At 44.4% G+C, this 22,053-nt stretch overlaps 1 protein-coding gene across 1 annotated transcript in view; it reads left to right on the top strand.

Moving 5' to 3' along the window:
* Positions 1 to 299: 299 nt before the first annotated feature.
* LOC139278634 (diphosphoinositol polyphosphate phosphohydrolase 2-like) overlaps positions 300 to 22,053 on the top strand; it is an 80,901-nt gene continuing 59,147 nt past the window's right edge. The window contains exon 1 of the mRNA XM_070897641.1: positions 300 to 645. Coding sequence (XP_070753742.1) covers positions 547 to 645 — 99 coding nt within the window. The 5' untranslated portion in view covers positions 300 to 546. The remainder of the gene's footprint in view (positions 646 to 22,053) is intronic.

Here is a 22,053-nt window from a genome sequence, read left to right as displayed (position 1 = left end):
AACACCTGTGAACTCATTCCTTTTTGGCGTGGAAGCAAGTCATCCTTGCTTTGAGGGACTGCCTATGATGATATAAATGCAAGTTTTTTCATGAGATGGGGTATCTTTTAGTGGCACTATAAAATGAATTCGTGGCCCAGAATGCATGTGATTAGAGAATGACTCCCTCACATTTGCTGGCTGTTGGCAGGGCAGGCAAGACTGGGGCAATGAAGTCAGAGCCATGCATTGGGACCCAGAGCATCATTGCACTGAGCTGCTGCAGGGGGAGGACTACATTTCCCAGGGCGCAGTGCGGCGCGCGTGCGCACTGCCGCGTGGGCGTCCGGCGAACAAGATGGCGGCAGCGTGCGGGCCGAGTGCGGCTCCTTTTAAATAGAAGCCGACAGGGCGGCCGTGTGCATGGCGAGCGCTCGCGGCCTCTGCTGCTAGTTCGATAGATATCTCTCTCTCTGTGTGTGTGTGTGTGAGAGCGGCCGGCTTCCCCCCCCCCCTCCTCCCCTTCCCGCGAGTGTCGGTGGCGGCCGCCCGCCCGCCCGCAGCCAGATGATGAAGATTAAGCACAACCAGACGCGCACTTACGACGGCGAGGGCTACAAGAAACGGGCGGCGTGTCTATGCTTCAAGAACGAGTGCGAGGAGGAGGTGAGCGATCGCGGCCCGGCCTTTCTCCCTCCCCTTCCCCGCCCCGACCGCGGGGCCTCACCCGGCCTGGCCCGCCGGGATTGGGGTCGATCCCCGTCCCCCCGCCGCTTGCTCCATTCCCCTCTCCCCGTCCCCCTTCCTCGCTCCGTCCAGCCGCTGTCTCCCTGTCCCCACAACCTGCTCCATGACCTCCTTCCCCTCCCGCTTCCTCCTCCCGCGCCCACTTCCCCCTTAGCTTGCTCCATTTCCCCTCCTTCCCCCTCGACCTGCTCCATCCCGCTTTCTCCTTCAGCCTGCTCCCTTTCCCCTCAGCCTGCTCCATTCCCTCCTTTCCTTCCCTGTCCCCTCAGCCTGTTCCATTTCCTCCTTCCTTCCCTGTTCCCTCAGCCTGCTCCATCCCCCTTTCCCTTGCTGTCCCCCAGCCTTTTCTACCCCACTTCCTTCCCTGCTACTTGCCTCCCATCAGACCTCTTCCTCCTCCATGACCCCCTTTCTCTCCCCTCCATGACTCCTTCTCCCCTGCCGCCTTCCCTTTCTGACCACCATCCAATTTGGGCTCATGTCCAGCGAGCTGCTAAAGTGTGGCTTTAATACAATGCAGAAAAGCCAAACCTTTCTCCTGTGGACTTCTGTCATGTTCTTTCTGTTTTCTTGCAATTGTAACATTTAGAAGTGGATTAAGTTCGGTTTAAATCTTCAGTATCGAGCTGCTGGTCCCAGTACATGACACAATAGCAATGGTACCTTTAATGCCCCATCTCCTCTTCCCTGATTTTGGCAACCTGTTGCCCCTGAAGACTGGGTTTTCTGCTGATGGATTTGTTCGTTGTTCGATGCTTCTTGCAATTTTATAGCAAATTTATTATGTCTGGTTAAATGGGTCCCAGTTCTGTATTGTGTAGCGTGTGTGTTTAATTATGTGTAAAACAGATCTGCAGGTTGGGGATTGAGCTATTTTGAGCTGTTAAGTTAATTTTTAGTAGATTTCTGTTGAGGGGTAACAAAACACTAGCATTGGAGCAATGTTCTGTCTTTTTATCCCTTCTCGTTCAGACTTTGGATTGTGGCATCCGATGTGTACTGTTTCTGAAGTTGACGGTAATACCCATTGAAGTCAATAATGTATGTTGGGAAGAATTGGAAAGACTAACTTTTTAGCTTTATTTGGGTGTGTTAACTGAAGCTATTGTGAAGCATTGTTGGAAAAGGGAAGATGAAACTCTTTAACTGCGTCACTTAAAGGGAAATGTCATGCTCCAGTTATTTCAATGTAAAATAGGTGCTATGTGGACACATTGAGGCAAGAGCAAGGGACACTTAATCTGTTTTTCTTTTTTGCCCCCACTTGCCATGAAGGATATATGATTGAGGATGATACAAAGGGGAGGCCTGACTTGTCCGTTTGTGTCTCCTGTTATTGAGAAGCCCAGGATTGAAATAGCTCCTCGTGGATAATGACTGCGGTGCTTGTCTCGAAATGGTGATTTTCTCCTGGTTGGATTCCAGTCTCAGCCAGTACCAAGCCTTTAACTTGGGTATGAGTGCTGGGATTGGAATTCACAAGCTGAGATGACTGATTCCCCATTGATGTCAGCAGATGAAATCTCCCCATGGCTACATTCAGAAAATTTGACAGCTTGAGAAAATGTATTTATACAAACATCTTAAAGTGCCTCTCCCACATGTTTCATGTTTTCAGTGATTGTGTGTTATGTTTTTCATAAACGGTTTGGGTACATCATACAAGTCGGGGGTAACTGAGTTAATCTAAACTTTAGTCTATTGAGCATGTGTCACGCTGTATAGCAAAGTCATCACTTCTGACTCATTTTTAAATCTCAAGGGTGGTAACCATGAGATGTGGCCAGTAGGTGTCTGAATTGCAAGCAGTGATTCTAGATTTGTTGGAGCCCACTGGTGAAAAGAATGCATGCTATAGCATCATTGTTGCATTGCACAGCTTCCCATTGAGGCTGGCCCATTTATCTTGGGAGTGTGGAGCTGTGGAACTAGGTTACTTTATATTGTAGTGCAGTGTTTAAAGCAGGCAGGTCAACTTCAAAACCACTGGATATGTGCTACTTGAATGTGGATTCTGATTATTTCCTGCTATTGCCCATCCCTGTGCCTGAGAAATCATGCATGTAGTGGCACAGAATCAACTTTACTGCTGGTGGGACCTCAGCTATTTACAATATACATGAATGATTTTGATGAAGGAATTGAGTAATATCTCCCAAGTTTGCAGATGACACTAAGGTGGGTGGTGATGTGAGCTGAGGAGGATGCCAAGAGGCTGCAGGGTGACTTGGACAGGTTAGGTGAGTGGGCAAATGCATGGCAGATGCAGTATAATGTGGATAAATGTGAGGTTATCCACTTTGGTGGCAAAAACACGAAGGCAGAATATTATCTGAATGGCAGGTTAGGAAAGGGGGAGGTGCAACGAAACCTGGGTGTCATGATTCATCAGTCATTGAAGGTTGGCATGCAGGTACAGCAGGTGGTGAAGAAGGCAAATGGTATGTTGGCCTTCATAGCTAGGGGATTTGAGTTTAGGAGCAGGGAGGTCTTGCTGCAGTGGTACAGGGCCTTGGTGAGGCCTCACCTGGAATATTGTGTTCAGTTTTGGTCTCTTAATCTGAGGAAGGACGTTCTTGCTATTGAGGGAGTGCAGCAAAGGTTCACCAGACTGATTCCTGGGATGGCAGGACTGATATATGAGGAGAGACTGGGTCGACTGGGCTTATATTCACTGGAGTTTAGAAGGATGAGAGGGGAGCTCATAGAAACATATAAAATTCTGACCGGACTGGACAGGTTAGATGCAGGAAGAATGTTCCCGATGTTGGGGAAGTCCAGAAACAGGGGACACAGTCTAAGGATAATGGGTAAGCCATTTAGGACTGAGATGAGGAGAAACTTCTTCACTGAGTTGTTAACCTGTGGAATTCCCTACCACAGGGAGTTGTTGATGCCAGTTCATTGGATGCATTCAAGAGAGTTAGATATGGCCCTTGCGGCTAAAGGATCAAGGGGTATGGAGAGAAAGCAGGAAAGGGGTACGCAGGTGAATGATCAGCCGTGATCTTATTGAATGGTGGTGCAGGCTCGAAGGGCCGAATGGCCTACTCCAGCATCTATTTTCTATGTTCCAGTTGCTTACCTGCTGGCAGTATTTTTGCCTGCATTCTTCAAGCAAACTGCCCTTGGTTATTTGTGTTGGAGGCTGAGCTACAGGTACCTACAGAGTCATGTTGACCAAGTGTGTTGTCAATGGCAATTGTGCAATATAGTTGGGTTGCTCATCTTGATGAACTGCTGGAAAGAGTCATCGCTGTTTATGAATGGAATCACCCAGTGAGTGGTGTGTAATTTATGCACGGGTGTTTCAGGAGTACAAAGTATATTGTCTATTTAAACTGACTTCTTGGCAGTCGACCTTGTTACCACCCAGGTTAATTTAATTGTGTAAATTCATAAAGGATTATAGAGCCCCACAAAGAAACTTTAGCACTATAATACTGAAAGATAAGATATTGGAACTTGTTCCTTGGACTTCAATCGAAGTATATCAACCTTTTAGATTACTGGCTCGCCAGGGAAGTTTCCAGTCGCCCTGGGGAATTGCCTTCTGCGTTGTACACAAGTGGATGTGGTGTATTTAGATTTCTAGAAGGCATTCATAAGGTGCCACATAAGAGGTTACTGCACAAGATAAAAGCTCACGGGGTTGGGGGTAATATATTAGCAAGGAGAGATGATTGGCTAACAAACAGAAAACAGAGCGGAGATAAATTAGTTATTTTCTGGTTGGCAGTCAGTAACTAGTGAGGTGCTGCAGAGATCAGTTCTGTGGCCTCAACTATTTACAATCTATATTAATGACTTGCAAGAAAGGACAGAGTGTAATGTAGCCAAGTTTGCTGATACAAAGATGGGTTGGAAAGCAAATTGAGAGTTGGAAAGCAAATTGTGAGGAGGTCACTAATCTGCAAAGGGATATAGACAGGCTAAGTGAGTAGGCAAAAATTTGGCAGATGGAGTATAATGTGGGAAAATGTGAGGTTATCCATTTTGGCAGAAATAATAGAAAAGCAACTTATAATTTAAATGGAGAAAAATTGCCAAGTGCTGCAGTACAGAGGGACCTGGGGGTCCTTGTGCATGAAACACAATTAGTATGTAGGTACAGCAAGTAATCAGAAAGGCAAATGGAATGTTAATCCTTCATTGCAAAGGGGGTAGAGTATAAAAGCAGACAAGTCCTGGTACAACTGTACAGGGAATTGATGAGGCCACACCTGGAGTACTGCGTCCAGTTTTGGGCTCCGTATTTAAGAAAGGATATACTTGCATCGGAGGCTGTTCAGAGAAGGTTCACTAGGTTGATTCTGGAGATGAGGGGCTTGACTTGTGAAGGTAGGTTGGGCCTATACACATTGGAGTTCAGAAGAATGAGAGATGATCTTATTGAAACATAAGATAATGTGGGGGTTTGACAAGATGGATGCAGAAAGGATATTTCCACTCATAGGGGAAAGTAAAACTAGGGGACATCGTTGCAGAATAAGGGCCACCCATTTAAAACTGAGATGAGGAAGAATTTCTTAAGGTTGTAAATCTGTGGATTTCTCTGCCCCAGAGAGTTGTGGAGAGTGGGTCATTGAATATATTTAAGGTGGAGATGGACAGATTTTTGAGCGATAAGGGAATAACGGGTCATGGGGAGCGGGCAGGGAAGTGGAGCTGAGTCCATGATTAGATCAGCCATGATCTTATTAAATGGCCTACTCCTGCTCTCATGTTGTTAAAATGCAGTACTGAGGAGCTGCTGAAATATTACTCTAACAATCTGATCCAAGTAAAACACTTGGCAACTTTTGTAATTCATCTTACTTAAAACTTCCTCACTTTAAAAAAAAAACTAATTATTACCTTGATTTTTTTTTTTTGTTTGTTTTTCCTCCTCTGGTCCAGTTTGAAGCTGGAAACATCTTCCCAAAGTGGTATTTTGATAGTTTAGGGGGGGAGAAACTCCCCCACTCTTTGCTTTTTTAGCAGTGCTTGTTGATTGAAGTTTGCATGACCAGTTCAGTCTTCATACCAGAAGAGAAAGAAAGGCCTACTGGAAGGAAGTAGAGTTGATGCACCACAGAACACAATACCAGTCCCAGCAGTTCAAGGCAACAATGCAGTGAAGAGGTTCTGATGACCGACTAAGTTGTTTTACCCACTCAGTTTTGTACTTGTTTAGGTGAAGATGGCTGATGAAGTAGCATGATGTTTTTGGAACCTAGTCTCGGTGTTGTGTATGCTGAGAAACTAGTAGCGTCAAGTCGTCTTTACCAACAGTAAGCCTCGCACCCCATCCATAGTCCCTTCTGCATCAACTTCGGTTTCTCATAGATGTCGTCTTTACAACATCTTGGACTGTTGGTTTGTGATAAGTTATGGGTACTGTGCGTGTGAGCTCTCATCAATTGGAGAACTAGGTTGAGACGGAACTCCACCTTTTTTTCAAGTGGCATAACTGACTGTAGCTGGAGATTTAGTTTATGAATCCTTTCACTGCAGAAACAAGAAATGCTGGAAATACTCAGCAGGTCAGGCAGCATCTGTGGGGAGAGAAACAGTTAACGTTTCAGGTCGATGACCTTTCGTCAGAACTGCATCAACCAGGTCAGGAGCTGAAATGTTAACTCTGTTTCTCGCTCCACAGATGCTGTCTGACCTGCTGAGTATTTCCAGCATTTCCTGTTTTCCATTTCAGATTTCCAGCATCCACAGTATTTTGCTTTTTGTAAGAATTTTTAAGTTTGATTCTTCGAGTGAGAATAGATTAACATGAATTAAAACATAAGAAATAGGAGCACAAATAGACCAAAGGGCTCATTAGAGCCTGCTCCGCCATTCAACAAGATCATGGCTGGTCTCTTATCTCAACTCCACTTTCCTGCCCTATCCCCATATGCCTGGATTCCCTTTGTGCCCAAACATCTAGTGATTTCTGACTTGAATATACTACTCACTCAGCATCCACAGGGTAGAGAATTCCAAAGATTCACAGCCCTGTAAGTGAAGAAATTCCTCCACCTCTGTTTTAAATGGCCTACCCCTTATCCTGAGTCTCTGCCCCCTCGTCCTACACCTCCAGCCAGGGGAAACAGCCTCTCAGCATCTACCCTATCAATAATTTTATACGTTTCAATGAGATCACCCTTCATTGTGCCTATACTCTTTGGCGCTTAGAATATTCTACTTGATCTCTCCTCATAGGACAGCCCTCTCATCCCAGGAATTGAAAGTTAAAATAAAAACAAGGATAGAGCTCATAAATGATCCTTGTGGTTGCTGGGAGCACAGCGACTAGTCTAGTCTGTGGCAAGTATTTGTCGAGGAAGATTGCTATTTGTTGCTTGATAGTGATCAGATATAAAAACCATGACCTCAGTTCCTCACCCCTTGAGGCCAAATGAGATTGGCTAACTCGGCATAATAAGGGTCTGCAATATTTTCCATTCATGTGTCTCTGTTACAAACTGAATAAATTTGCTGAGGAACTCTCTTTGCCAGATGAAGGCACTCAAGTTATAGAAGCGCAACCAATGCCAACCATGGTTCTTCAACCCTTAGCAGCACTTAGAAATGTGAACTGCTGACTTAGCCACCTTCTAGCACTGGACGTCCTGTACCAGCAGCCATCTGTTTTGTGTTTTCGTATGGATTTCCAATGTATCTAAAACACTAAACTCTGCTGCCAAGCTCACAGTGAACCAATCTCTGGGCTATCGCAGAAAAAAAGAAAGCACTTTGTTGGTACTGAGACGGAAACCTGGCATCTATTTACTTAATCCTATGACCCAGCACCTGACTCATCCCAACAAGTCCATTGAATAGATGCACTGAAAGCACAAAGATGCACTTAGTGTATCTCTGCTCACTCGAGTTTGATATTTCTATTGTAGTCTTGGGTCACTCGCCTGTTAAAGACCAAGTGAAGTGGGTGGATTAGTGTTTGGGGGTGGTGGGGGGTGTGATAATTGGACCAGGCCACGCTGATGTAATTTGGTCCCTATTTTCAAGTTGTATTTTTGGTCCTTATTTTTATGCAATACTTTGATTTGATATTTATAGTTGGCAACCGTTGGTTGGAGCCTCTGGGGTTTCTCTGCAGCTCAGGCTGAGGAGCTGGGAGATGCACAACTGAGGAGGGTGTAATTATAATGGTAACTTGGGCCCCAAGTTTCCACATGATTTGCTCCTGATTTTTAGGAGCAACTGGTGGAGAACGGAGTATCTTAGAAATCGGAATTCTCCACATTTAAGTTTTCTGCAGTTCTAGTCAGGTAGAACAGTTTCACTTTTGAACAGAATTTTTTTCAAAAAGGGGCGTGTCCGGCCACTGACGCCTGATTTGAAAGTTTCCACAGTGAAAACGTACTCCAAACTAACTTAGAATTGATCAAGTGAAGATTTTTGTAGGCTTGAAAACCTTGTCTACACATTAAAAAATCAGGCGCAGATTACAAATTAGGTGTCCAGAACGAGGTAGGTGGAGGAGGGAAGTCATTACATTCTACAATAAATCCTTAGTTATACTTATACAAATATTATACAAATAAATCCAACATGAATAAAAATTTATAAGCAAAGAAAAGATTAAATAAAGCATGTTCCTACCTGTGTGAAAGTGTTTCAGGCAGCAGTTTCCCGATGGGCCCGACCGACGGCAGTGAGAAGGCTGCAGGAAGCCTCAAGTTGAGGCAGCCGTTCCCGACGGGCCCGACTGACGGCAGGGGGAGAAAGCTGCAAGAAGCCTCAGTGCTGATCATGGAAGGGCAATGTGGTTTTATTAAAAAATTTTAAAAATTGAACAGCTACAAAGAACTACAAAAATGGCCGAGTGCCAATGTTTCCTTCACACTGCACGTGCGCGAATGCTCCAACGCGCACACGCAGGGTTGCCAGCACGAAAAAAACTCATTTAAATGGTACCTGCCCCCTCCTACTTACAAAATCGGCGCAAGTGGTAGGCTCCGCCCCCTGGGCACCGCGTCAAGCAGACATTGAGCTGCAAAGCGCTCAAAAATAGCGAGTGTTTTTTTTTCAGGCGCCGTTTTCGGCGCCTGTTTTGCCGCGTGTGGAAACTTGGGGCTTTGATGTGGGCAGTTTTCATTATAAATGCGAGCGTAAGAATTTATAGGGAGGGGGAGGAGGAGGAAGAGAAGAGAGTTGGCAGGATGTGTCAAACCTGACCATATGAAGTAAGGTTTTGTACAGGCAGTACATGTCGATGTAAGATTTTTAATACATTATTAATCAATCTGTCATGATATTGCACGTGGGGAATTGAAACCAAATATAGTCTTCAAGTCAAGTGAGGTTAATGTGTGGGGAATAAATTGATTGATTGGACCGAGAAGCAGGAGTAGGGATTTGAGGCAGATGTGAGGATGGGGATAGAAAGGAGGGTATGGAGAGGAATGAAGGGGAAGTGGAGAAGGATAGAAAATAGGAGCAGGAGGAGGCCCCTTGAGCCTGCACCACCATTCAATAAGGTGGCTGATCATTCCCTCAGTACCCCTTTCCTGCTTTTTCTTCATACTCCTTGATCCTTTTAGCCATAAGGGCCATATCCAACTCCCTCTTGAATATATCCAATAAACTGGCATCAACAACTCTGCAGTAGAGAATTCCACAGGTTAACAACTCTGAGTGAAGAAGTTTCTCCTCATCTCAGTCCTAAATGGCCTACCCCTTATCCTAAGACTGTGTCCCCTGGTTCTGGACTTCCCCCAACATTGGGAACATTCTTCCTGCATCTAACCTGTCCAGTCCCATTAGAATCTTGTAAGTTTCTATGAGATCCCCTCTCATCCTTCTAAATTCCAGTGAATAAAGGCCCAGTCAATCCAGTCGTCTCATATGTCAGTCCCACCATCCCTGGAATTACTCTGGTGAACCTTCGCTGCACTCCCTCAATAGCAAAAATGTCATTCCTCAGATAGGGGGAAGGGAAGACTGGGAGCTTTGCTTTGATAATCGGAGTGGTCAGTGGGAGGGAGATGTGAGCAAGTGAAGAGGCTGTGGTACACTCAGCCTCCGGTACTCTGGGTGGGGGTGGGTTGTTCAGCTGAGGGGTACGGTCGGTGTTGGGAGATATGCCGGGGGAAGGGGCGTGGTGCACTTCAATCACTAGAGCAATATATTTGAATGGGAGGGCTGTTGCTTAAGAGGAATTCCAATGCTCATTGAGGCTTGGGGGCAGAATGGGTGGCCTCAAACACCTAGATACTGCTTGGGGAAGGGGGTGCATGGCGAGCAGCACTATTTTTGCCATTGAGGAGGGGGCCATATCTGGCCTATATAAACCAGTGACCTCTACCACTTAGAAGCACGAGGGAATCGGGAAATGGGAACGCTACCAACTGCAAGTTCCCCACCATTCTGACTTGGAAATATATCATCGTTCCTTCATCAAAATCCTGGAACTGTTGAACAGCACTATGGAGGTACCATCACCATATGGACTGCAGTGATTGAAGAAAGAGGTTCACTACCATCTTGAGGGCAATTGGGTATGGGCAATAAATGCTGGCCTTGCATCTCTTGACTGAATAAAAAAAAAATATAGCTGTGCTCAAGGGGAAATGGCAAATACTGGGGGTAGGGAGAAAGAGTGGGAATAGCATGATACCAGAGTGAGGAAGGAATCTATTATGGGGTGGTAATCAAAGTTTCTGTAAGCTGTGTAACCGCGTGGCACTCCCAAGAGATCCGCACAGCCAGCTTTTCGATACAAACAAATGGCTAGACAAAATTAGGGAAAGTTGGTTGGAATATGCTCACAATGGCCCCAAGTTTCCACATGATTTGCTCCTGATTTTTAGGAGCAACTGGTGTAGAGTGGAGTATCTTAGAAATCGGAATTCTCCACATTTAATTTCCTGCAGTTCTAGTCAGGTAGAACAGTTTCACTTTGGAACTGAATTTATTTTTCAAAAAGGGGCGTGTCCAGCCACTGACGCCTGATTTCAAAGTTTCCACAGTGAAAACTTACTCCAAACTAACTTAGAATGGAGTAAGTGAAGATTTTTGTACGCTTGAAAAAACCTTGTCTACACTTTAAAAAATCAGGTGCAGGTTACAAATTAAGCATGGAGAACGAGGTGGGGGCAAGGGAAGTCATTAAATTCTACAATCAATCCTTAGTTATACTTATACAAATATTATACAAATAAATCCAACCTGAATAAAAAAATTTATAAGCAAAGAAAAGATTAAATAAACCATGTTCCTACCTGTGTCAAAGTGTTTCAGGCAGCGGTGTGGCGTCAGTGTCTCGACGGCAGCGGCAGCAAGCAGCCTTCGAGCTGAGCTGCAGTGCTTGAGGCAGGCCTTCATTCCCCGCGAAGATGCAGCACCCGGATGGACTTGAGGCCATTCGTCCATAGGATTGCAGCGGCGTCAGTGGCTGGCCGGGAGCCGAAGAATGAACACAGTGCACACGCAGCTGCAGATTTAAAATTCTTTAGGCCGTTCGGCCATGCTTATGGGGCAGCGTCAGTGGCTCGAAGGCAGCCGAAGAATCAGGAGCGGACGTGAGGCTATTCGGCCATGGGATTGCAGCGGCGTCAGTGGCTGGCCGGGAGCCGAAGAAAGAACAGCAGCAGCCTTCGAGCTGTGAGGGGGACTGACTGAGGCCATTTGGACAGGGAGAGGCAGCCACATCGACATCTTTATATTTAAATTTGCAGAATGGGTGCTGCATTGTCAACACCACATTATGCAATGGTTTGCTTCCTCATGCAAGATATTCTTTCTTCTTGGTGGATGTTGATCCATTGCAAAGTTGAATTGGCACTTTTATTTCTCCAAACACACAGTCCTTAATTTGCAGGCACCGGTTCTGCAAGTTTAGCAGTGAAAAGCTGAACTCACTGATTTCAGCAGGTGATTTATTCAGCAGTGCTGCTAAAAGCACTCCCTCACACACAGAAATATCAAGAAAATTAAAATACAAGCCTTTGCAGGGGTCCAAGAAACAAATCTTCACTTTTACTGCTGTACTTTTAAAAATGGCTGAGTGCCAATGTTTACTTCAGACTACGCATGCACGAACGCTCCAACGTGCACACGCAGGGTTGCCGGCACCAAGAAGCCTCATTTCAATTGTACCCGCCCCCATCTACTTACAAAATCGGCGCGAGTGGTAGGCTCCGCCCCCTGTGCGCCACGCCAAGCAGACATCGAGCAATACCGCACTTTTTTCCCGGCGCCGTTTTCGGTGCGAAAAACAGGCGCCCAGCTCTGAGGTGCGCCTTTTTCGCCGCGTGTGGAAACTTGGGGCCAATATTGCTGCTTGTATAGCAAGTGTTTCAGTTTGTCTTCAGCCCTCTGCTCACCGGAGACAGTGGGCCAGAATTGCTGTAAAAGTAAGGATGAGTCTCACGGTGCTCACCGTTATTTATGTGCAAATCAGACAGCAACTTCAGGCCTGCGCAGTTCAACACGCAAATCCAACAGTTGGTGTCTGAAATGTGATGCTCCTCCACAAGCTGCAACCCACCACCTGGCTCCCTATTCAAATGTATTGGATGGTATGAAGTTCCTGTACTTGGATGGTAGATATGGACTAAACTCATCACGCCAAGTTGGGGCTTGTCCATTTCAGTCTAAGTGCCCTTTCTAATAGTGTGGAGCATCTTAATTACTGCTAAACAATCTCTTGCACTAAGTGTGGAATTTCATTCAGCTTTTAATTGTTGAAGATTTTTTAAAAAGTTAAGTCTTTTTTTCCTCTCAATCCAGTCTTTCCTCTCTACTTGATTGGACATTAAATTCGCTTCTAACTTGTACTTCCTGCTTCAGACTCTGTGCGGGTCATTAACAATTCTTCAATATGGTCAATCAGTTGCTTGCCCTGTTCACATGGGTCGCAGATGTCCTGTCAAGGGTGCTGCACTGTTTCCATCTCTCTCGTACGGCAACTTGTCATGCAAAAGCTCATGGAAATTAACCAAAACGAAAGCAAAATACTGCAGATGCTGGAATTTGGAATAAAAACAGAAAATGCTGGAAATCTCAGATGCTCAGGCAACATCAGGCCAGATGCTGCCTGACCAGCTGAGATTTCCAGCATTTTCTGTTAATATTGGAAATTAACCAGGCCATAGCAAGTTTAACAATTCTGGCCCATTCGTATGTTGCTCTTCTTTGTGGCAGCTGTTGCTGGGTGCTGCTGTTTGGGCCATCTGTATAGGTATGTGTTCTGTTGAACAAATCCGCAGTTCTCTTGCACTTCATGTTTCCTGCCGTCTGATACTCCACACTCCACACTAAGGTGGATGCAGAGAGGATGTTTCCGCTGATAGGGGAGACTAGAACTCCCTAGAGACTAGAAGGGAGGACATAATCTTAGAATAAGGGGCTGCCCATTTAAAGCTGAGATGAGGAGAAATTTCTTCTCTCGGGACATTCAATAAATTTAAGACAGAAATAGATAGTTTCGTAAATGGTAAGGGGTTATGGGGAGTGGGCAGGGAAGTGGACCTGAATTAATGATCGGATCAGCCATGATCGTATTAAATGGCAAGGCAGGCTCGAGGGGCTATATGGCTTTCTGCCCCTATTTGTTTTTATGCCCTTATGAAAAAGGGTTTTGGTTTATTTGATAGTCACCCTTGAACAAGCATGACTTACTTCCACATGAGTTCACAGGTGCTTCAATGAAGGACCCGATGTTCCAGTCCTGAACTTCAATTCACAACCGTAGTGGCTGGCCAATCCAGTAAAGGAGCCACATTATGGGGTCAAGTTTTGTCCGCCCGCTAGAACAGCGCACATCGGAGAGACCCGCCTAATTTATAGAACAAAAATAGCGCAGAATACGTACCTCACGATTCTCCAATAGCTGTAAGCCCATTTTCACCTTGGCGCTGCTGGGGGCGGAGCTACAGCCCTGCGCTGAAAACAGTGCCGGCAGCTGCGCGCATGCGCAGTGGAGGCCGCGTGCGCAGTAGCTCCCGGCGTCCTGTCTCAGGAGTGACGGCCCTATCCCAGGCCGAAGGGAGGTCGCCCCAATCCCTGGCAGAGTGGCCTGCGCATCTTACCTCGGCTGGGGGTGGGCCCCGCCTGAAGAGTCGGCGGCGGCAGCCTGGCATCGGTTGTGTGCGAGCCCTGCCCGAAGTCCTCGGCAAGGCCCAGCGCCGTCGTAGTCTCTTTCCTCCTCCCCCATCTTTTTTCTCTCTCTCCTCCCTCCCCCACCCCATCTTCTCTCTTCTCTTCTTCCCCCCCCCCCATCTTCTCTCTTCTCTCTCCTCTTTCTCCCCCCACCCCCCCCCAATCTTCTCCCTTCTCTTTCCCCCGCCCCCCCCCCCCCATCTCGTTCCCTACGCCTGATTTCTCAAGTGTAGAAAAATCTACACTTACTCCATTCTAAGTTAGTTTGGAGTAAGTTTTCACTGCCTAAACTTGCAAAACTGGTGTAAGTGGCCAGACATGTCCCCTTTTGGGGGAAAAAAAAATCTGTTCTAAAATGAAACTGTTCTAACTGAATAGAACTGGAGCAAACTAAAGGCCGAGAATTGCAATTTCTAAAATACTCCATTCTAAACTAGCTGCTCCCAAAAAATAGGAGCAAGTCAGGCTGAAACTTGACCCCAGTGTTAGTCCAGCTGCTTTGTACAGCCGCAACACTAAATGTTGTAGCTACATAAAACTTTTAATCTGCAGTAGAGATGTTGAACTTCGAATAAATCGAGAATTAAATCGTGTGAATTGCTATACGTGTTGTAGGTCAAGGTCTTGTTGCTTAGATTATTGCAATTGTAATATCTAGGTTAGCCAGTTTTTATTAAATTCAGACTGTTATGTCTTAACATTAAGTGCACAGCTTGTATCCTTGCAGTAATCTAATGTTTTATTAGTTATTGAAATCAAGTACAGGTTGTTGCAATTAACAGATTGCTCTCTCATCTCTGGAATCTGTATTTGAGTCCAGTCCAGATTAGCAGGAGCAAAAAATATATTTTGTATCTTTTTTAGTTTAGGTGGTCCAATTCTGTTTCTGGTGGGCGCTGGTTAGTTATGTGCGCACATTTTGGCACCATACTGACTCTTTCACATCGGAAGGATGCTGATGTGAAAAGCAGAAATGCTTTGTTCTGCTCTGGACTTTGAGTGTTTGTTAATGACACAACTAATTGAGAAACCGGTGTGAAGACCGAAGGCCAGCAGTACAGTATGCTGTTGACTAGTAAGAGATAAGTGGATAAGAAATGATTTAGGTGACAACGCTACATAGCTTTTAAAAGCTTGAGGGGTTGAATTCCTGTTTTGATGCCCTAGGAAGGAAATTTGAGTAGGCATCAGTGTGATAGGAACATAACATGGAACAAGAGTAGGGCATTCAGCCCCTCGAGCCCATTCCACCATTCAGTGAGACCATGGCTGATCTGTGACCTAACTCCATATACCTGTCTTTGTCCCATATCCCTAATAGCTTTTGGTTAACAAAAAATCAATCTTGGATTTAAAATTAACAATTGATCTCATCAATCGTCGTTTGCGAAAGAGTTCCAAACTTCTACCACCCTTTCCATGTAGAAGTTTCTTAATTTCACCCCTTGTCCTAGACTCCCTAACCAGCAGAAATAGTTTCTCTCTACCCTAATCTGTTCCCCTTAATATCTTAAACTTTGATCAGATCACCCCTTAATCTTTTAAATTCCAAGGAATACAACCCTAATTTGTGTAATCTCTCATAATTTAAACCTTGGAGCAGGGCATCATTCTGATAAACCTAGGCTGCACTCCCTCCAAGGCCAATATATCGTTCCTACGGTGTGGGCTAACTAGGGCTTTGCAGCTGCAGCATAATTTCTACCACTTTGTATTCTAGTCCTCTCTATATAAAAGCCAGCATTCCATTAGCCATTTTGATTATTTTCTGTACCAGTTCATGACATTTTAATCTATGTAACTGGACCCCCAAGTCTCTTTGGACTGCCACTGTTTTTAGTTTTTCACCATTTAGAACGTACCCTGCTCTAGGATTTTTAGGTCCAAAGTGGATGACCTTGCATTTGTCTACATTTGAAATCTATTTGCCACAGTTTTGTCTGTTCAGTTAATCTATGGCTTTGTAATTTTATGCTTTCATCTACAATGCTGCCTATCTTTCTGAAATCAGCACATTTAGATGTATGACTTTTTATGCCATCATCAAAATCGTTAATACTGTGAATAGTTGAGGACCCAGCACAGATCCACTAATCACATCCAGCCAATCAAGAGTACTTACCCATTATTCTTACACCCTTTCCTGTGACTCAGGTCAATAATTTGCCTTCAATTCCGTGGGCCTCTATCTTAGTTAAAAGTCCCTTATGACTGACTTTATCAAATGCCTTCTGGAGGTCCATATAAATAACATCCCAAGATATTCCCCTGTCCACTACTTTAGTCATCTGAGGTTTGTCGGGCATGACCTACCTTCAGCAATATATTTCCAAGTCAGGATGGTGTGTAACTTGGAGGGGAACTTGTAGGTGAAGATGTGCCTTTGTCTTTATCGGTAGCAGAGGTACTGCTGAAGAAGCTGTGGCGAGTTGCTGTCGTGCATCTTATACGTGGTACAAACTGCAGCCACTATGCTGGGGGGAAGGAGAGAATGAATGTTGAAGGTGGTGGATAGAGTGCCAATCAAGCAGGCTGCCTTGTTTAAAATGATAAAGGATTTGATAGCTACAGAGAAGCAACTTCCTCAAGTTGGAAAATCCAGAACAAGGACACAATTTTAAAATTAGAGCTAGGACATTCAGGAGCGAAATCAGAACCACTTCTTTATTCAAAGGGTAGTGGAAATCTGAAACTAGGTTGGAAGCAGTTGGGCTGCGTTATTTTGGGCTCTTGCTCGTCGCCAATGCTGTTAGATCCCAACTTTTCCCACCCAGGATCTTTCAGATGCAGAATACTACCCCATTCCTTCTGTGCTCTGAGATCCCAGCCCTCTTCACTACCAGATCCTGGGACGCCAGTGCTACCAGACCAGACCAAGCCACGCTCCACTTTGGTCACGCACAGTCCCCTCCAATAACTTCAGCACTCTAAACCCCAGTGTTATCCTGAGTCTATCTCCAGTACTGACAGGTCACACTACTTCTTCCTCCAAGGCACCCATGGTACTGTGAACCTCTGAATCCCCACTACACTGCTGCCAAACTCCAACACCCTCCTCTAATTTCTGCCAAACCTGAGACCCCAACCCTCATTTCTGCTAAAGCCCAACAACCACCCCAAGTGCTGTTAAAGTAGTACCTAATTTCAACCTGGTACATCTTGTGTAATTGTGGGCTAAGGGTCAACATGAAGATCGAGTATCTAGGTGAAGGGATACATTATAAATCAACATCTATTTACAGTTCATAGAAATATGGAGTCTGAGGAATTAAACCGCAAAAATACCATACAACAGAATTTCACTTGTCACTTTGGAGCATTAGCCGCAACAACATTCAGATTAAAAACTGCATCCTCTGACTTTTCATGAGCAAAGCCATCACTAACTACTAAAAGCTTGACGTACACATGCAATAAGTGACCTCACGCAAGTCATTTGTTCATTTTCCCTGCTCTTCAATTTGTGCCGTGGGATCTTTCGCATCCACCTGAAACTTACTCCATTTCCCATACTACAGATCCCTGCTGCCAAATGCCAGGTTCATTTTGCTGTGTACTCTTGGCTGCTCACTGTCTGTTTTACTAGGTTAGTTACACATGATCTACCTTTCATAAACTGCATGGCTAACTCTTTTATGCTTTTACAAGTGCGCACCTATTCTGCCCTTGATATTTAGCAGTTTCCCCCATTACTGACATTAAACTTATGGTACTGTGATTCTATGGTTTCCTTCTCAAGTATAGGTATAATTTGGTTTACCTTCCAATCCTGTTGCCCTAGCAAGTTGAGATTAGAAGTGGTGCACCCTCAATATCCTTGCCCATTACTTTAAATATTGGGCCTGAAAATTTCTCTGGACTCCATTGCATGTTTATTTTTGCATTTTATACCAAGCCCTGAAAGTTTCTCCATCACTTTTCCCTGTACTTCCAGTATATCTTTTTTACATATCCACCATATTGTCATACCTCCAACAAAAAAATAAGAACCTTCTCAGGCCCATCTATTCCTTCAATTCTTTTCCTTGTACCCCTTACCAACTAAAAGTCATTCCCTGCCCCATGTCTATCCTCATTTCTGGTTGCCATCTGTGTTGCTTTCTATAATCCCACAGCTCTCATTTTAAGCTCTTGCATCAAATACAGGCAGGTCCTTGCCACACAAATGGTTGCATCAGCCAATCTACAAATTAACTTTTTGAATAGATTCCATTGCTGGTCTGCAGATTTACCACTAATCTTTCCCACCGTTAGTTAATTCATTACTCATTGCTCTAAAGTTGGCCTTGTACAAGTCAAAAACTTTGGTTTATGACCCTTTTGCTTCTTCAAGCACAGTAATTAATTCAATAATATTATGGCCACTGTTCCCAAGATGCTCATATACTATCAGGACACTATTTCTAGCTCACTGCTCATAACTATCAGCTGCTCTCATGTTGGTTTTAAGGCATGCTACTTTAGGAAACTCGCTTGAATACGTTCAATAAATCAATTTGTGCTATTGCTCCCAGTTTCTTTGCAAGGTACAATTGCCCATTACTGCATTTTGATCAGGTGGTCTATAAAGGACATCTTCACAGTTCCACCCATTGTGATTCCTCATCATCATAGGCAGTCCCTCGGAATCGAGGAAGACTTGCTTCCACTCTAAAAATGAGTCCTTAGGTGGCTGAACAGTCCAATACGAGAATCACAGTCCCTGTCACAGGTGGGACAGATAGCCGTTGAGGTAAAGGGTGGGTGGGACTTCCGCTGCCTGCGCTTGATTTCTGCATGTTCTCGGCGATGTGATTCCACAAGAGACCTCCTGACTGCCATCCCATCCCATTTCATTTCCCTTCCTCAATTTACCATAATTAACTTCTGTAGGATTGTCTAATTTTCTCCCTGTTATATGGTTTTGAATTGCCATTTATTTTAAATTCTTCTCCACCGCTCTGTTTACACTGAACATGGTTAAGTTAAGCTGAAGTCTTTTCCCATAATTTGAAATGGACTTCAGCATCTTTACTTACACCAGTTTGTCAAACCTACTTATTACCAACTAATGTAGCTCAGGATAGTCGGAGTAATCCTAAAATCACTGCCCTCAAGATCTTGAACAATCTAGCACCTTTCTTATCAAACCCATTCGCAAGATCTCCATCCACCACCAACATTTCTGCCCCTTCTCTACACTGGTCACTGCTCTGCTGAATAAGTTTCCCTTTTACTCGAGCACCAAATACACCATTTGGCATGCATTTTATTAGACCAATCTTTTATTTTAAAGCTAGCTTTCACTTATGCAAAGTCACTCTTGAAATCTGTCACCAGCTGTACTTGGGCCTTAATCTCTGGAAATTAGAAAGCATTTATTGAACTGGGACAAGTGTCCTTTCTAAAAAGAGGTACCTTTCTGATTGCATTTTTCAAATTTGTGGAGGCAACTAAGTTTTTAAGTGTTCAAAGTTAGCACTACACCTGCATAATTGCTTGCTTTTGCTCTGTTAGGTACACATCAACAAGGGCAATATTGGGAAAAATAGGACTTCTCCCTTTTTAGTGCATGTTTTTAATCTCTTCCCTGTCCTAAAAATGTAGATAATCCAGTTGCAGACCTCAGTCACAGCTCTTAACTAGTGTGCAGGGAGGTTTACTTTTTCATGGCAATCAACTGTGCACCATCACAGGATGAGCAAATTATTCTCCTCATAATCACCATGAACATAAGAGAACAACAGCATTGAGAACACCAATCGTAAAACTCATCAGCAAAATCCCCAAATAATTATCCCATACCCATCTCCAAAAAGAAATACAGAACACCCGATAAGAGAAATAACTGAGTAACTACAGGGCAGTCACTTCACCTTGCTCTTATGGGGACCCTTCTAACTTAAAGTTCATTCAACTTGGTCAGCTGAACACTTGCCCACGCGCCAAGGATACTGACTATCACTCGCACATTCAGTACTTTCACATTGCAACCGAACTGTGAAAATCTAATTTTCTCGGTAAAAGTGGTATTTAATTTATTTTGTTACCCAATGGTTCAGTAAGAACAGAAATAAACAAAGGATTGATGTCAATTACAGAACTGTCACTGATGTTTTAAATATGAAGTCTTAAGCTTGAAAGTTCTTTATTACAAAACACAACTTGTGTGGCATTTTTATATTCTCGAACCACCTTTCTGCATCAAATGGGTCAATATTCCATAACTGGTTTAAAATGACCATGGTGTGAAAAATTCCTCATTCGCCCTCATCTCATTTATCAGATGCCAAACTACACCACGTTCTGCAGTCTTGCCTCCCCTACCCCAACGGTGCAGTACTCAATAGAAAAAGTGACTATAAATAAAAGTGCCTTAAGATACTTGCAGCCATGGTTCCTTCCTGGGAGACTGTTCACTTCGATTACATGCTTCTCCCTCTCCACTATTCGAGAGCACATTCCATCAATCTCTGGATTTTTGAAAATGGCACCAGCTGATGCAACTTTCAGGTCATACTCCAGCCACATTTCCATCCAACTCAAAACAAAATCCAGGAAGTGACCATTTCAAATACAATTTGTTTAAGTGACAGTCAAAATTTTAAACACTGATAAATTAGCAACAAAAATGCCCGCCTTAATTGCTCCTCCTGACACTATCACTACACTAAAATCAAGACTCAACCAGTATGTGGGTGTTTTTGGACAGAGACTGTCCCGAGCAAACACATCTGCAGTAGATGTCTCCATCTTGAATCTCTCTGGCTCAGTCCTTGAGCTGGAGTCTGAGTTGGAGACACTGCGACACGAGTGGGGAAGGAGTTTCTGGATAGTTTGCTCCAGACCTCGATCACACCTCCATAGAGAGGTGCCGGCTCAGAACTGGATTAGTGTGACGAGTAAAGGGAACCCAGGTGAGGAGAACGAAGTTCCACAGAAAATGCTCCTATCCCACAAATACAGTGTACTTGCTGCCTGTGAGGATAAAGACTGTTGGAAGGACAGCCAGAATGTGGAGCAGGAGGCTGTCCAAAGTGGGAGGAGAAGGAGAGGAAGTGTAATGAGGTAGTTGTAGGAATTCTATAAATTAGGGGGAAGGATTGCATCCTTTGTAAGCAGGATAGAGTCCCACAAGATATATTGTTTACCTGGTGCCAGGGTGAAGGACATCTCGAACTGGCTTGAAAGGATATTGGAGGGGGAGGATCCAGTCATTCTGGTCCATGTTGGGACTAACATCATGGGGAAGAGAAGGCAAAAGGCCCTGTTTGGGGAGTACTAGGAGCTAAATTAAAGAACAGGACTTCGAGGGTTATAATCTCTGGATTATTAGCTGCACCATGTGCAAATTAACATGGGATAAGCTAATTGGGGAGGTGACCACATGGTTAAAGGAGGGGTTCCATTTACATAGAAACATAAATAGTTGCAGGAGCAGGCCATTCGGCCCTTTGAACCTGCACCACCATTCAGTATGATCATGGCTGATCCTGCAACTTCATGGAGCACAGACAACAGTATTGGGACAATAAGGAACTATGGTTGGGGTAGGCTCCACCTGAACTGGGCTGGGACCAGGGTCCAAGCAGAAAGGATAAAATAGGCTGACGCAAGTACTACTTTAAGCTAGTAAATAGGGGAGGGGGTGGAAGGGAAGGAGGAAGGGGGTTCGGGTGGAAATTGTAGAGCAAATAATAGTTCAAACACTACTCTCCCCTTTGGTTTGTTTAACAGTCAGAAATTGAGCTTTTGGGCACTACAGGCAAATGGAAATTTAAAAGATTCTAGTGTTTAAACCAAGAGAGAAGTAAGAAACAGGAGTAAAACATTAGAGCTGAAGGACAGGCTAGGGGTGTGGCCCAAATAAATGTTCTTTATACAAACGTGCAGAGTACAAGGAATAAATTGAATGAACTGCAGACAAATTCAAATTGGAGGGTATGACATAGTAGCCATGACTGAGATGGTCAGGACTGCGAATTAATATACCAGGTTACAAGGGCTACAGGAAAGATGGGGAAAGTGGTTAGAAGGGAGGAATAGCCTTACTGGTTAAGGATGAAATCACTTGAATGATGAGAAAACAATGAGGTAAGCAGACAGTGGGGATTTTATGGGTAGAATTAAGAAATAGGAAAGGTTTGAAGACTGTCGTGGGAGTTGAGTAAAGGCCCCCTGGTAGCAGCTGTGAAGTGCTAGATTGTATAAATGCAGAGATTAAACAAGTATGTAGCAAAGGCA

Source organism: Pristiophorus japonicus, chromosome 13, assembly GCF_044704955.1.
Source record: "Pristiophorus japonicus isolate sPriJap1 chromosome 13, sPriJap1.hap1, whole genome shotgun sequence".
Lineage (NCBI taxonomy): Eukaryota > Metazoa > Chordata > Chondrichthyes > Pristiophoridae > Pristiophorus > Pristiophorus japonicus.
The sequence above is the reverse complement of the archived record's forward strand: the minus strand, read 5'-3'. Positions and strand labels throughout refer to the sequence as shown.